The following is a 16808-nucleotide window of genomic DNA, read 5'->3' as shown; positions in this document are numbered from 1 at the left end:
CCTTCCACTCTGGTCTCTTCGGGTCCCAGTGCTACTATAATTGACCACAATCAGTGTTGAGTGTATAATAATAATAATTGAGGTGAGTGGGTGCTGAGAGAAGGGATAAGAGGATGAGGGGCTGGTCAGGCCGGTCCTACCACGGGAAGTGGTGAGGTCATCGCCAGCAAGATGGTTGAAGTTCCCACAAAGGCCACAAGGGGCACCTTGGTGCTCCTCACTCATCTTCAGGTAGACGCCTGAGCCTCCATCCCAGGCCAAAGAGAAGCCAAACACACTCTTCACCAGCAGGTAGTCAGCCAGTCGCTCAATAAACACACCGCCTACAGTCTGAGGCAGACTTAGCCTGACATTTCAGAGACAGACACATCCAGAGAGTGGCAGAAAAAGTGAATCATGTTCATAACGTTGAGTGTGAATGAGGTGGTACTTACTGTTCTTAAATTTTGTAGCAAGATGTTTTTATTAAGGACTCTAAAAATCAATCTGTGTCTTTTTCTCTCTTCAGCAGAGCGAACACACACACACAAACAAACACACACACACCTGCGGCCTCCCTGGTGGACCTGATATCCAGAGATGTGGATCTCTTCCTCATTTGGGAAGAACAGGCTGAGTGCTCTTGGGCATGAATACACACTCCCGTCACACACTCTGCTGTTGTGGACCTGAAAAGACAAGAAAAAAATGGTGGAAGAGAATAAAAGAAAGGGTCACAGAGGGACAAGCATCGAAATGTATTAACAAGGATTAGCCATGGTCTGTAACCTGACCTGTTCTAAAAAAAAAAAAAAAAAAAAAAAAAAAAAAAAACAGTCATCTGTCAGGTAATGATGCTGCCACCGTCTGCCACATGACTGTGAATGACTGTTGTGATATGCCCTCCGAATTGCTGCAACAATTTAATTCACTTGGGGTATGATAATCAAACAATGTACGACAGAGTTAGAGACACTTCAGGAGCTTAATTTTGAAGCAAATAAATCAGCTATTAAAAACAATGTTACAAAAACTGTAATGTTAAATGCTATTAAAATTATCTGTCATCTTAAATTATAAGGCTGGTGATATCCTATATTTTTGTTATCGTTAACAAATGGTATGAAAACAACAAAATCAACAATCTGTTAGTAAGTCTCTTAAAACTTCCTGTCTTCCCTAGCTTGTCAGTGGCTCTCAGCTCCAAGCCCAATTGTTCCTACTGACAATGTAAACCTTTACAAACACAAATAAATAATATAATTTTTTTTTTTAAAAAACAGCTGGGAATTACAGTTTTTAGCAGATATTACTCAAACGGGAGGAAGTAGTACACTTGTTGGGGGCTCAAAATAAACTACAGTTTCCATTTCTTTGGTAGAAACATACAATAATGTTTTCAAATGTTTTTTGGAAATCAGTGGGGGTCTTTTGCATAAAGGAGTAGCTTTATCAGGCTAAACAATTCTTGTTTGATCTATTGTTAGTTTTGTCTTTTCATTGGATTCATAGACAATGAAATATAAAGAATATAACCAGACTTATCCCTTAAAATATGGGTGTTAAATACTGCATAAGATAACTAAGAGGTCTCAAAAAGGCCTGAGTCTACTGTTCCTAAATTTCAACTGCCAGATTGTGTAATAGGTCATGAGGAATACAATGTATGCTAGAAAAAGACAATTCAAAACTAACCAAAGAAATATGACATTGTATCTTTTACAGCATTTATAATAACTGGTAATTGGCATGCCACCTACTGTTATATAACCCTTATCTAACTCCTGTTTGTTCAAAGATTATAGTTGGTTTGAGCAGTTAAACTGTACTTTAGCTTCAGCATGACTTTTATATTATTTTAGTTAGACTGCAAACATGGTGTCACTGTAAAAAAGCCTCACTACCCTGCACAAATTCATGTTAAATTCTGGTAAAATATTTAAGTGTTATTTCGATCTGTATGCTCTTACCCACACCGTGTACTGTGGTGCAGCTGAGTGGCAGTCCTGGGCCAGAATATAAGAGCAGGTTCCAGGGAAGTAGAAGTAGATTCCATCAAATGTTTCGTAATGGTGCTGACCCCACGTCCTGCAGATCCCGTCTCTATCCTGGCCCTGGTTAGGTACTGAGAGGAAAACGGCCAATTCATTTTGACAAGATCATCATAATGATGAAGTGGCTTAGTTTCATGTGGTTACACAAATGAATTTCAGCAGAAATTGGCACTTAGTTGAACTGAGAGGGCAAGTCATGCATCCTATCGCCTTTATCATCTTTTATTTCATTAAACTTATCAGTGGAAAATGAATACCTGGATTTTCTAAAAAGCCCTTTGTTACAGGAAATCCCCACAGCTGGTGATGCCAAGATGCTGCCTAAGAAACTCTGAGGGGGTGGGGGGGCTGGTGACAGTGAGTCACATCTTCTAATCTTATCAGTGAGTGGTTTGTCATGCTGATGGGAATTCGAAATGGTACATTTTGTAAATGACTCTTTGCATATGTTAATTACAAGATACCCATGATTTAATTCACACAATTTCCAAATCATATTTAACATTTTTAGAATATGTACTCTGTGACATCAGCTCCGTTATCCTGATCTTCAGAATTTGCATGACAGCTGGGAAGCTTGATAATCCGTCATGGATGAGGCTTTTATGATTTTTTTTTTTTTGAGGAAGCTTATTGTTATGGCCCACTTTCATGCTACTATGTTTTATTTGATTGTGCTAAATACTTATTTATCTTCCTAGAAATAGTCTATTTCAGGATGTCATTTTAAGCCTCAATCCAGTTACAAGTCCCTCAGGAACTATACTGGTTCAAACATGTGTGTCAACACTAAAGTAGTTCATTCAAATGAAAAATATCTTTACAATAATGGTGACCTCAGATCGTCTGATATTCTTTATAAGGGATCTGTTCAGAATATAGAAACCAGAAACTCCATCACTCAGCCCTTACCCTATTACTTTAGTGCCAGTGATTTTATATCTGCTGCTTTAGGGAGTCTGTGTATGTGTGTGTGTGTGTGTGTGTGTGTGTGTGTGTGTGTGCAGGCGTGTGTGGGTGGATTGATTGGAGGCTGATGGATTTGTATCAACAAAGAGAGATAGAGAGAAAAAGAGAGAGAGATCTGGGGGAAATCTGATAATTAATACCGGAGTGTGTGCACGTAATTAACGTTTGTTGAATGATCCGGGAGGCCGATGCGCACACACTAACAATCTCATACACATTCCTGTATAACTGAGTGTGTAACTGTACACTGTGCGCAGTTATTAAAAAGTTGTAAGCCTTCTAACCAGCTAGTCTGCTGCATACCAGGAATGGTGCTTGTCAATTAACAATGAGGCTTCCATGTGGATGATACTCTGACGAATCTGATCTGACACCAAAGGAAGACATGTAGGTGTGTGTGTGTATTACTCACTGATCTGGCAGCGGTCTCCCAGTGCCTGGAACTGAGCACAGTCACACACACCGCCCTCCTGACACCAGCCACCATTGAGGCAGCCGCAATATTCTGGGGGAGAACACAACGAACAAACTCAAGTTCACTTTCCCCAGTCTATCTGAGTAAAGAAAGTTTTAGGCATCTGTGAATGGGTCGCTTCAGAAGCAGCGGATTTACCTGAAGAGGCATCTCTGGCTGTGTAGTTGTGTAAAATGCTGCGTGACAGAGTACCCTCCGACAGCAGCGGTCTGTATGTCTTGGAAAACAGTGAACAGTAAACACTTAGAGTAGTTCCTCAAATGATTCTCAAGCTTTAACAGCATCAGTGACATAGCACTGTAGCGTTTGGTGACCTGCTGCTGTAAGTTAAAAGTTGCATCAGGTTGAGTGGGAGAAAGTGTACGTGTTAGTGAGTGTGTCTTATTCTTTACAAAGACAGCTTTGTGCCGGTTAGGGTGCTGTGCGCATGTGGGTGCCCTGACCTCCTCTGGTTCTCTTAGGTGTAATGTACCAACCTCCTCCCCGAGGAGATCCCGTTTCCTCCGAAGTGCATTAGCCCTCCTGCACACACACAAACATGCACATTAGTGGGGAGAAACAGTCAGAGGGGAGACTTAAGTGCACTTTACACCACTTGAATTCGAACTCCAAACTACTCTTTACTGAAACCTCACACGCACAAGTGCACATGCACACACACTCTTGCGCTGTCGCTGCCACACACTCTAGTGACAGAAACAGAAAGTGTAAATTAATTCATCAGCCAGCTTAGAAAATTGTGTGAGAATTATCTGTGTAAAATCATCTTTTTTTTGCTCAATATTACTTATATTTTAGCCACACTGTTATTGTACTGCATTTCCATTCCTTTGATTTACCTCTGTAGTCTTCCTTCTGCCACTGAAAGTCGGCTCTGAGCTCCTAAACATAAAGGTACACATTAATTTTCAAAATAGGCAAAATCAGCTACTTATCTAATATAAAATCATCTTGATAATGTAGCTAGATGTATCTAAAGAAACATTTTAATAATTCACATCTGTCACTTGTAATGATTTAGCAGTTGGGTGCCACACAATAACATGAAAGGGCAGTGAGCAAGAGCAGTTTTATACAATACATGCTTCATGAATGATGATTTAGAAAGGCAAATGACCTCTGACCTATAATATAGATAAACAGTAAGATAGGATTTGCCAATAATATTTAAAAAGAACTTGTAATACAATGATATTGTGACTTAATATAAAGATTTTTTCACCACTTATGGTAGACCTATGTCCCTCTATGTTAAATGTAGTTTACATTAATATCTGTGCAGCAAACTTTATTATCATAATATTCTGTAGAAATAAATCTGTCACACTCACCCTCAAGAAACAGTAAGTGGGAGACTGAAAACGACATAAGAAGAAATCGTTTCACTGTCCACTTTAAGTTCATCTCAGAGTCCGAAAGGAAGTCCCGCCGAAAACGTTAACGGTGCATCTCAATGGTCCCGGGAGGAAAGGCTTTAGGATGTTTGGTAGCACCGGGACGATGCTCGGTCTTACCTGTGAAACCTACCCGGCGGCGACAGCCCCCCTGAGCAGATGACGAGTAGCCTACACCTGTGTGGGCAGGTAAGCCTGCTCTATTCTCTGTCACTCCAACATCCTCAGCCAGCAGACAGGCTCGGTTACTGACTCGCCTCTGTGGTCTGTGTGTGTGTGTGTGTGTGTGTGTGTGTGTGTGTGTGTGTGTGTGAGAGTCGCAGGTCTGTCGCTCCATCACGGAAGTTTTCACCTCTAAGGTTAGGGTTAAAATTCTGGCTGACATGACCTGGGCGTGACACTTTTGACGTAGACATAAGCGGAGGTCAACGGCAGTGCCATTGAACAAAACCAAAGATACTGGATTAACGTTAGGTTTATCCACCGTCTTTGACAAAACACAAAACAGGGAATTTCCGGTTATTCCCATAAGGTTAACATACTGTAAACGGTTTTTAGGACGCCAACCACAAATAACGTTACCATTACACCAGAAGCTATATAACTTATGTGCCGTCAGACAGCAGAACAGTAAGAGTAAACTCACAACTTACTGTAATGAAATCAAAATCGTTATAGGTACAGCTAACACCACGAAACAGACGTTAACCTAGCTATCGTCAGTTGGGCTAGCTACAGTAGCTATCATTACGAAAGTTAGCTAGCTAGGTTAGCTATAGCTCGGTTAGCTAGCGTTCGTTATGTTCATTAACACTAAATCCATCTTAAAATGCAACTTTATGGTAAATTGACCTTACCTTACTTGTTTTTTTGACTTCTTGCCGACGACTAAGTTATTGTAACGATGCGAAAGTAAGCTAGCTAACGTTAGGTCTGTTCAGTTTTGCTGCCATGCTGTTGGGTTGAGGAGTTGACACTCTTCTCACACCAGGATATGTTGTATTGGATTTAATTGAAGTTTAAGTTGTTGGTGAAAGGGGTTATTGAATATTAAAGAAGTTATTTTTTTATTACATAATTATTAAAATAATTATTACTTAATTATTAATAGATAAAATGGAAAAAAATATTACCATATGCCTAACATTGGGCTAAACCTGAAGCTCAGTAACGTTAATGTTACCTCAGCAGATATGGTTTGCTGTGCTTTGTTAAAGTTGTTTTTAATTCACTCGTTTTTAATTTAATTTTAATAATCAGCGCAATCCACTATATATTAAATAGGCCACTTTATTTTACATGTACAACAGCTTGATACAGTCTATTTTTTACACTATTTATTTTCAATTTTATGGATGATGATGATGATGATGATTATGTTGTCCGTTTTTTATTTGCCTGTTTTAGTTGGCACCTGGTCAGCTGTAGCACTCTTAATCTCGATGTGTTCTCTTTGTACAATGAAAGTAAAGGCTTTCTATTGCTATTTCTACGTGCTGTGCTTTGTTTAAGTTGTATGAAACGATTAAATAATTGCCACATTTAGAAGCAGGATAGCAGTCTGCTGATTGTTGTATAAGCATATGCATGGTCTGTCAAAATGTACGCAACATCTGCACAATATAATATAGTCCAATGCAGTATACCATGGCCCAGGCTATTATTTTCTTGAATCACTGACGTCAATAGGCCTATATTTGGGACAGGTGTCTATATGGGACAGGCCTTTAATTCCTTTCACACTAAACTGTTGCTCAGCAAAGATGGGAAATACTATCAAATTGTTTATTTAAACCAGTATGAATATTACTTGTGTAAAAATTAGGCTTCGAATAACATTAATTATGGATCATTCATTTGATCTAGCTCTGACAGACAGGGCATCAGTGAGGGACCGAGTTACGGCACTCGTTTGACGGCACCTGGCATACCGACACAACACCACTTTACCTGTCAAAACCATATTCACAACTTGGATTATTTTTTATGAAAAACCCTTCTGATTCTTTTGATCTTAGGACTCTTACGGACTAAAGGAATATAAATAACCGACTGGGTAAAAATAGACGCATAATTTGACTTTATGACAGCCTCAGATGTAGAAAGTGACCATCTTTTTTCATCTCTCTTGTTTACCATCCCAGTAAATCTGAAAGAATTATTCTTTGGTGCTCATGGTTTCAGCAAAATGAACTCAACGATTGAATTGTGGAGAATCTTACCGAGCTAACGATGTGTAGCATCTCTATATTGACAAAAGTTTAAACATTTGTAATTGTGTGTATAAGTGGGTAGCCAAGGATCTGGCTTTATGCATCCAAAAACATCTATAAAAATGAACTTCTCGGCAACCAGACCAGACAGGGGTTTATTTGTCAAAACATAGCTACACTGGGCTAGTAAAAAGGACTGGGTGTTTAATTGGCACTGGAATTTTAAATGAAGCTTTACTGTATTCCAATAACTGCGAGGCTTATAATGCTTCTTGACTTTGTATAGATGAATCAACCCTCTCAAAATTATGATAAGGAATTATTTTTACCGTTCTGCATAGAGAGGTGTACACCATATGAGTGAGGATGCACTCTGAACTTAATGTTGTTTTGATTCATATTTTATTGCCATCTACACTTCAAACTGCCAGGCTCTGCCAGAAGAAAATGTTATGAAGTGTGACCACACATACCATCTACCAACACATTAGAGAGGATGGGTGATGCTTCACTTCTCATTTACCATGTAAGATTGAATAATCTTAGAAACGATGTATCACATTGGAAAGAATGTAGTTAAGAATTGTATTATTCTTAGGAAAGTCCAAGTCCAAGACAGAGGGAAAATATTTGATCATTTTCTTGTTGTGAGCCCGTTCTGCCACTTTGGCTGTAATGCTGCAGAGAAACCTGTCTGGAAATGATGATGCCAAGACACTTATGTTGGCATTTCTCTCAGTCTAGGCTGTACTCCAACACCATAACTGGTGTACTTTCCTTTTCATCATTTCATATCATGTAATTTTATTGTGAGATGTTGCAGTAAATTACAATCAAAGGAAATTGAACTAGGAAATTTAACTAGGAAAATGCAACAGTGAATGTTATGAATTTAGAAACACAATAGCAGTCATATGACAATCTCATTTCATTAGCCTTTGGATTGTCTCCCTCTGCAGGTTAATCATGTTTATATCAGGCTTAGCGTGCATGTTTTTGATCGGCACACAACAGAAGAAACACACAAAGGTTTTAAAAATCTGGTTTAATTTAATAGCACTGTACATAGTGATGCATCTTTGTTTAAAATTCTTTGTAGCAGTTTTGGTAGAAGCAGGAGGAGGGAAATACAGGAGGAAGAAGGTTTAGAGTCCACAGGAGTGACTTGAATAGTGCCAGGAGTGCAACAGGGAGGTTATTTTTAGGTAGTTTTACTTAGTACAGGGTTTTAAGGAAAATTAAGGGAGAGGTAGGAATATAAACTGGACGTAGTTGAGGTAAATGCTGCAAGGACACATTGCCCACTGAGGTCACAGTTTCATTTCTTGTTAGAAATTAGCACATTGATTTCATCCTCTGGTTTGAGGCTATGCCATTGAGCTATTGGCCTGCGAGGGTTTGCCAGCATGTCTTCCCAATGCCGTTGCTCAGTCCCAGTGCTGTTATTGCCCAGCAGCACCTTCCCGATGGCATCATTCTTCCCAATCTTATCATAGTCCAGCACAGTCACTGCTACTTGCACCTTCTATAAATGAAAATAGACACGCACACACACAAAGGAAATTGATTAATTTATGATTGACTGCATGTGCCTCTGTATGTGTGTGTACGGATTTATGTACCTCTATCTGTTCACATGGCACTTCAAAGCTGAAAGACTCGTTGTAGTAAGGGTTTAAAGTGTTCTTCTTTATCGTTGTTTTCTTTTTCTTGAGCCTTTTCCCATTCTGCATTAAGTGGATCTTCACGTAAGGGTCTGACACAGAGAACAGAGAGGTTTTATGTCAGAGCAACAGCCTGGCACTGATGCAGTAACTCCATCAGTGAAACACAACATCTATTGTAGTAGCTCCTGACAGTTTCCCCGAAATAGAAACTGCCTGAAAGTCGACACACCACTTAAAAAAGAAGTTGTAAGGGCTTAATGCTTAACCAGACTTGTAGGCTATTAAGGGTGCACCTAGTCATGCTATGAAGAGTGCAGAGACATGTATATGTTTTTATTATTTGAATGATTAAAAAGTGTTACTTTATCATGGCAGAGAAGAGGAATAGGTCGGGTACTGAAGAACTCTGAACTGACATGGAGTTTCAACTTTAATCTAGTGTGTGAATCCAGTTTGCTGCTGTTTGACTCACCTGATAATCCACCCACATCCATTTTCTTCAGATTTTTGGCCTCCAAAATCACCACTGTCAGCTTCCCCGCAGTAGGCACATACCTCAAGGACAAACAGATGTCTCCAAGCCGCTCACTCTAAGACAGAGAGGGGAAAGTGAGTATGTGGCTGGAGAAATCTCTTAAAACGTAAGTATGGCTTTGCAACAGAGGTGACTATTCTGTGCAGTAGTCCTGGCTTTGAAATTAAGTGCAAGTATCAAAAGGAGAAAGTATTTGATTTTACTTAGAGATTGTACAGTATGTTATTTATCAGAGGAGAGGGACGGCTGGGGTGTGACTGAGGTTTTTCTTTAATCTTGACCCTCCCCAGAGCTACAAATATTTTTCCTAGAACCTCCGTGAGTGACTGGGGGAAAACACATGACCCTCCCTCTACCATAATTAACCATATTTATTTTTTTCTATTCACACCAAAATATGAAAAAACACATTAGGCAGCTAATTTCACAAGCAAAATGCAAATCCTCCTTACAAATCGCATCATCATGCAAGCTGTGTGTGCACTTCAGCAGAATATGGATGCATGACAGCCACCTGGCATTGGTCCTATCACACAAAACCAACATTTAATAGGCCCAAACACCTCTTATGAATTTGAAAAGCTTACAATATTTTCTGTTTTTACACTTTCTTGCTACCTTAAATGGTGTCACTTTCAAACCTGATGATGTTGTTTAGGGTTCTGAGGGTGTTTCAATTAACACAAAATACAATTATTTAAAGTTGTGAGTCCCTCCTCAGTGCGTAAAAAAATATTTGACACACCTCCCCCACTTTTGCACCACCAGTCCCTCAAGTCAAAGACACATCAAGCATCAGTAACACTTTCCTCGAAACACATCATTATATAAAAAGAAACCTATTTTCAAACTGTCTGTTAATTATGGAAAATCTAAAGGCATGATTTTTTTTTTGTTTATGCTGTTTGACTTTGCGAATCCCTTTTTCAAAGTTCACCTCCTCTCCCCTTCTCACAGTGTGCTCCCACCTCCTCCTTCTCTGCCTTCTGCAGATCCCTCCACTCCTGCAGAGACTGGCTGAAGTCCACACTGCTCATCAGTATCTTCACAGCTCCTATGGCATCGTGTTTGGAGAAGCGGTCAAAGTCGTACACAGTCATCACCAGCGTCTTTCCGCCCAGCTCAGTGTACGGTACCTACAGAACACACATCAAAGACAAGAATTTGAAACATGTATGTGATGATAGTGAACCTAGTCGGCATAAATAATTCACTTTTATAATATATCTAGGAGCTTCAGCTCACCTTAAATGTGAACGTCTCGTTGAAGTTGGGTTCGAGGGTCTTCCTATGAACTTTGGTTTCAAACTTTTTCTTTTTGTCCGGGAGCAGATAGAGTTTAACATAAGGGTCCGAGCTTCCGCCCACGTCCATGGCAGGAAGTTCAGCAGCCTGTAAGATGCCGACCACCAGCTAGAATGTGATAGCAAAGGGAAGTAATAAGAAGAGATGAGAATCTAATTGGCAGAGAGAGAAGAAGTATTAAAGTGGTGACATTTTAGAGCTGGCAGATGGTGGGCAAAAACATGTCATAGTGAATAACAGCATCTCACCGTATTATCTGTGAAGTTGTAGTCTAATGTGAAATGCAGTCTCCCCAACTTCTCCTCCTCCTTAGGCTCATTATCTGACAGATCTGTTTCTTTGGTACCTTCATCTTTCAACGGCTGTCCACACATACACACACGCAAACAAACGCAGATTACATGCAGGTAAAAAATATAGCTTTACAAGTAATCAATGAAGACCTTCTGTCTCACTACTTGTAGAGTGTCTATATGTGCTGTGTTCCTGCAGTGTATTGCATAGGATTACACAGCCAGAGGCAATTAAACAACAATAATGTAACCATCTAAAGTTTATTTATTGTTTGAAGGGGACAGGCAGTTTTTACACCATCAGTGTGTTTAAATGTGACCTGCATCCTTGACGTCAGTGCAACTCTCCAAAACAGCTCATCTCAGACCTCAACCTTTACTACAATATGAGCAATGTGCAAAACATCCATTAGTCTTAACACACACTGACAGTTTTACTAATCCTGGCTGACCCGGATGTCAGGACGGTGATACATTGCAAGGACAATACATCTGCAGGGGGAGACTGCGTATGTGTGTAGCCTACCTCTTTGTAACCTCCATCCATTTCAGTGTCAAAGCCTCCGTTACTCTTCTCTTTTCCCTTTTTCTTGTCCTTTTCTTTGTCCTTGTCCTTCTTTTTCAAGCACTTCTTCCACACACACACGGCACACGACAGCGCCACGCACAAAACCACGATGCAAAGGGCAGCAACGGCCCACGATGGCACTGCACAACCACATAAAACACACACAGATGATACATAATTGATTTACATACTTTTTTAGTCAGCAGTGTTCAGAATGTTACCCTTAACTTTCCCTACAAGATAAAGCTATTTTTCTCATCCAGTCTGAAAACACAGACGGCATAATTGAAAATACACAAAGTGAAGATGAAGCGAAGTGAAGTCCGATACACCTGTAATAAATGGTGTGACAATTTATCTATCCGTTATGTATTCTGCTTGTTCCAAAGCATAATTGAAGCGAGATGACTATGATATCAAGTGACATATTCAATGACATCTTTCATGACTTGCAGTTTTGATTCTCTATTATACATGCGCATAGCATTACAGGCAGTATGCATATACAACTGGCACATCTGAACTAATACAAAGGAATAACTTCCACACAGGAGAAACAGATAATCCACCTCCACCAGGGAGATAAGGGTCCATTTCCATTTTTAAAAGTAACGTCATTAATCTGTCCCATTTGAGCAAATCCTGGTCTTTTCTGACCCTTCCTCATTTAGCCACACATCCCTGAAAACAAAGACACTCCCTGCACCTTTTCCTCCCTGAGAATGATTTGCCATCCAATTATTCCAGCTGTCTGAGTCCAGACCTCCAATGATAAGGAACACAGATAACGATCTTATTTATATTCTTGAAACAAGACAGAGCTACAGCACTTTTTGTTCTCCCAAATTGCCACATATGAAATAACACTTTAATGCCTAGCATGCTTTAACAAAAGCCTCCAGGGTTATACCTGGCTCTGGTGCTTGGGTATTTGACCCAATTATCTTCTAGAAATGCCTTGTTTAATGGCTACCAGGGATACTTGACTTGCTTTGCCCAAGGGGCCAGTTTTACAAGATCACAGGAGGCCAAGGGGCCAGTAAATAAACAAACATTAATAATTGATAGCCAATTAGCCAGTCCTCTGTTGGGGGATCTTGGGATCTTCCCCTGGCACTTTTTTATTTGATACAAAGGCTCTATTTTGATGCTTTTTAATGCACTCTGGTATGTACATTCAAAGTACAAAAGGAAATTCCCAGTGTGAATCAATTTATTTAATTGCGATTTCGAGCAGTGGTTCCCAACTGGTCCAGCAACAGGGTCCAGATTTCTCCTTAGTCATTAGTTCAAGCTCCACATGGTTTAATGTATTCAGGGTCATACTTGCGTTTGCCCATGTTGTCGAGCTAGTTTGCTGTCTTTGTCAAGTAGCTGTCCGTTGTTCACTCACTCTACAGCACTTCAAAATAAAAGCACTGTGCCAGAAATTCACTGTACTTAAAAATAAAGTGTGTTTTTTGCAAATTTGACACATTTGTGAGTCACTTGCGGTCCAGTCAGAATGGATCCACGACCCACTTTTGGACCAGGACCCATCTGTTGGGAACCACTGAATTAGAAAATGGTCGGCCAGCCACCCGTCACGCTACTGGGTCATAAGTTGAGTGTCAGTGCGCCACACCATATTAGTACATAGGCAGGATTGTATACACTTATGTTATCAGAGCAAAAGAACACTTCACACCTCTGTTTCAAAGTCTGCAGACAACCTTCTGCACACTGTCAAACTTGTAAATGTTTGGGTAACTAGGCGGTCATCACGCTGATGAAGGTCAAGTTACCAAAACATTGTAATAAATGTGTTTCTTCTGCGAGTTACACAATGTACAGGAGGGTGCCTGCAAATTGTGCCGTGCATGTATGCTATACCAGAACATGGGGATTACTGTCTACAAGGATGGAGAAGGACTTAGGTGTCCTACTCACTGTGGATGCTGCGCAGTTCACTCATGAACTTGTTGGGATTGTGGCCTCCAGGTTGTATTTGGCCTGGGGTGGTTGTTGCATTTGGCAAGTGGGTTGGGATATCGGGGGTGCCGTGGGCATCTGGGGCAGCTCGACGGTTCCCAGTCATTATTTAAGGAAAGACAGCAGATCCAGAATTAAACTGGCAGAGAGACAGAGAAACAGAAAAATATTAGCTCGGCCCCTAAAATGACAACTTGTGCAATATACAGAACAATGCACTTCAACAAAACAGAAATAGGCTCACAAATGCCCTCCAAATGTGCAAAAATCTAATTTGAGGAACCAAACAGATCACATAAACACACATACACACCAGCGCATTATTGATCAGATGTATTTGTAGCAATAATCTGCTTCTAGACACTGTATGACCATTGGTGTCATATAACTTCTCCTGTTTCTGCTGGCCTGGCACTAACACTCGAACACAGGATATGCAAGCAGCCGTCTCTGCCAAACCTGCTGACATGCAGAGGGAGAGGGACGGAGGAGAGGAAGGGGACAGGTGAAGTTGAGGCATCACGCGTGGACCACTGCTGTTCCACAGTGAGCTGCCAGGGGTAAGACTCACGGGCCAAGGTCACGCTTGGTATATGAGAGAAAAGTCCCGCTGCCAAGACTGGACTCCCAAGTGCAAAAATGTTTTGATATGTTATTGTCTATTCTGCAGACATCACAGGTATTAAATATCTGGGGTTGAGTCAGCAGATGTGATCTCACACCCAAGCGGACACTGATCTCGGTTTATGTCTGCTTTTTCTGAAAAGCTCAAACAGAAGCCACTGACAGCTGCGGGAGCAAACGGAAGAATTCGAGGTACATGCAAAGGAAGGCGTAATGATGCCGTTGGCGGCTTTTTCTCAAGTCTGCTGCAGAGGTGATAATGAGTGACTCAGTATCTGCACCATATGGTCCCCCAACTTCAGTCATTAATGCAGCTGAAACTCTTTCTACACCAGATCTAACAAGGTTGCAGCTTCATTACAGTGTATTAAATATGATGTCATGACAGATGAAAGCTCTTTATCTAAAAATGTAAAAGTTTAAACAGCCTTTTTTTAGCTTGACATTGGATATTTCCTTAACCTTGAGAAGATCTTTCAGAAGGAGCAAAAGAAAATCACTGAAAGTTACCAACCAATAAATCACCCATGATGATTTTGTACCCCAGCCTGTGTTCGATAACGACCTGCATGGACCTTATTAAAATTTCTCTGCGTTCATGGTTTACACACAGTTACTTTTCACTTGGCTCAGGCGCAAGAACTAAATCAAAGTACTTTTGATTGATGAAACAAAGAGGGTAAAAAAGGACCCAGAGACATACCTGTATTCGGTCGTCCCAGCGGCAATGTCCAGACTCACAGGTACTCCTTTTCCTTACAGAGAGGTGGAGGAGGAGGATAAAGGCTGACAGGACCAGAGAGGGCAAGAGAGGCGGACAAAACAGTGAGGTAGGGAAGAGTTTATGTATCACCAGTTGTTAGACATCAAGAAGAAGAGTGTGAAAGCTGGAGCAAGAGAGAGGGAGGGTAGGGCAAGACAGGGTTGGGTTTGGGATAGGTGGATTCGCAGCTCGGTCATCTTGTATTGCTCCCCTCTGTGTGTGTGTTATGTGTTCGGGCGAATGTGTTCTTTTCTGTCCATTCAGGTCTCACGGGAGCTCGGGTGCTCATTTCTGACGCCCCACCTCTCGTGACCTCTGTCCCATCCCTACAGGTCACCCTCACCGGGCCACTGATGCATATTCATTAGTGTAGTGACACAGCTTTTTAAAGGCTCGTTAGCATAGTGAGAGTTCAGCACTAGAGGACATTTACATTCAGAGTGGACAGCTCCGTATGTGTGTGCGTGCGTGTCGGTGTGTGTGCATCTGTGCATCTGGCAGGAGCAGCAGAACTGTCTCATATTGTCTATGTATAGATGATGTTGCCTGATTTAGAAACTTAGGATGTGGTTTCTGCAGCAACACGGAGATCAAGTTCCGGCCCCGCCCCGTTCACCTTGAGGTACCAGAGATGCACAGAGATACTGTACAGAAGGAGGGATGAGACAGAGGGAAAGAGAGAGGGGGTAGGGGGATGGGCAGTGTGACATAACCTCTGTCTGGGACATGTAGAAAAATACACTATAGAATTATTTTGCTTATGACAAACATTTTAGTTTAAGTGTGCTTTTTTATTTTATTTTTTGTGACACAGTCCAGAGGCCCATGTTTGAATCTTGAGCTGACATGAACAAAATCCCTCTTTTTGTCCACAGCACATTTATGTGTGTGGAAAATTAAGTTTTGCTTATTTATTGAGGGAGACTAATTAATACAAAGATCTCTTTTACAAGGGAGAACAAATTACATATAAACAGCATCACAAGATAGTCAGAAAAGGCACTCATCATATACACAATCAATCAATCAAACTTTATTTAGTTATATAGCACTTTTCGTACAAACAGAATGCAACACAATGTGCTCCACACAATGAAAACAATACCCCCCATAAATAAGTAAATAAATAAATAAGTTAAAATGAATAAATAAGTAACGAAATAGAAAAAAACAGCTAAAAAAACAGATTTAAATAAATAAATATATAAATAAATAAATACACAATAATCAGAAATACAAAAATTTAAAAATTAGAATAAAAATAAGTACATAAATAAAAATAAATGAAAAATAAAATAATAATAATAATAATAAAATGAAATAAAAGACAGTTCAATTAAAAGCCAGGCTAAAAAGGTATGTCTTGAGTTTGCTTTTAACACTCTTTGCGGCCCTCAGGTCTTCAGGCAGGCTGCTCCACAGACGTATATACACAGACACACAATTTCAAAGTTAGAAATATTATTAAAAATTCTGGTGTTGTGATTATTAGGACTGAATTCATCTAAGGATGCTAAATATGTCTATAAACAGAAGGTGTAGTTGTAGTTTATGAGGTGATTGTACAAGTAGGTAGATGGCTACATTACAGAGGAAGAAGTGGGTATACTCTTCTATATATTCTGTGGCCTTTTGGCTAATAGATGGATATACTGTAAACCAGTGGTTCCCAACTGGTCCACCCATGGGGTCCAGATTTCTCCTTAGTCATTAGTTTGAGGTCCCACAGTCTAATACATTCAGCATCATACTTGCGCTTGGACATTTTGTTGAGCTGATTCTCTGTGAAGTTGCTGTCCAGTAGTCACTTAATCTACAGCAGAAAACTGCACTTCAAGATAAAAGGTCTGTGTTGGAAATTCACTGTACTTAAAAATAAAGTGTATTTTTTAGAGGTGACATGTTTGTACTTACGCCGACAGGAAAGTGGGACAGAGAATAGGGATGACATGCAGCAAAGGGCCACAGGTTGGAATCGAGCCCGTGCTGCTGCAAAGG

General features: G+C 40.3%; 2 protein-coding genes across 2 annotated transcripts in view; both read right to left on the bottom strand.

The window, feature by feature from the left end:
• Window positions 1–4958, bottom strand: part of otogl (otogelin-like) — a 33384-nt gene extending 28426 nt beyond the window's left edge. The window contains exons 1-8 of the mRNA XM_078167912.1: window positions 4809–4958; window positions 4317–4359; window positions 3954–3999; window positions 3616–3694; window positions 3415–3507; window positions 1950–2104; window positions 547–668; window positions 141–346 (exon numbers count right to left, since the gene is read on the bottom strand). Of these exons, the coding sequence (XP_078024038.1) occupies window positions 141–346; window positions 547–668; window positions 1950–2104; window positions 3415–3507; window positions 3616–3694; window positions 3954–3999; window positions 4317–4359; window positions 4809–4881 (817 nt within the window). The 5' untranslated portion in view covers window positions 4882–4958. The remainder of the gene's footprint in view (window positions 1–140; window positions 347–546; window positions 669–1949; window positions 2105–3414; window positions 3508–3615; window positions 3695–3953; window positions 4000–4316; window positions 4360–4808) is intronic.
• Window positions 4959–8120: 3162 nt separating this feature from the next.
• Window positions 8121–15174, bottom strand: LOC117262620 (synaptotagmin-1). The gene is made up of 9 exons (XM_033635655.2): window positions 14751–15174; window positions 13382–13562; window positions 11411–11592; window positions 10840–10953; window positions 10532–10699; window positions 10255–10422; window positions 9224–9341; window positions 8707–8840; window positions 8121–8609 (listed from the first exon to the last, which is right to left on the bottom strand). The coding sequence occupies exons 2-9, from the start codon at window positions 13527–13529 to the stop codon at window positions 8403–8405; spliced, it is 1239 nt and encodes a 412-aa protein (XP_033491546.2). The 5' UTR covers window positions 13530–13562; window positions 14751–15174; the 3' UTR covers window positions 8121–8402.
• Between the last annotated feature and the right edge of the window lie 1634 nt (window positions 15175–16808).

The sequence above is a fragment of the Epinephelus lanceolatus genome, chromosome 5 (assembly GCF_041903045.1).
Source record: "Epinephelus lanceolatus isolate andai-2023 chromosome 5, ASM4190304v1, whole genome shotgun sequence".
NCBI classification, from domain to species: domain Eukaryota; kingdom Metazoa; phylum Chordata; class Actinopteri; order Perciformes; family Serranidae; genus Epinephelus; species Epinephelus lanceolatus.
This window is presented reverse-complemented; position numbering and strand designations above follow the sequence as displayed.

Excerpts from the sequence above, each read along its gene's own strand:
- LOC117262620 (XM_033635655.2), bottom strand. The coding sequence starts at position 13,529 with ATGACTGGGAACCGTCGAGCTGCCCCAGATGCCCACGGCACCCCCGAT. Across the intron at positions 11,593-13,381 it reads TGAACTGCGCAGCATCCACA|TGCCATCGTGGGCCGTTGCT; the intron begins GTGAGTAGGACA and ends GTGGTTGTGCAG. Across the intron at positions 10,423-10,531 it reads ACGAGACGTTCACATTTAAG|GTACCGTACACTGAGCTGGG; the intron begins GTGAGCTGAAGC and ends TGTGTTCTGTAG.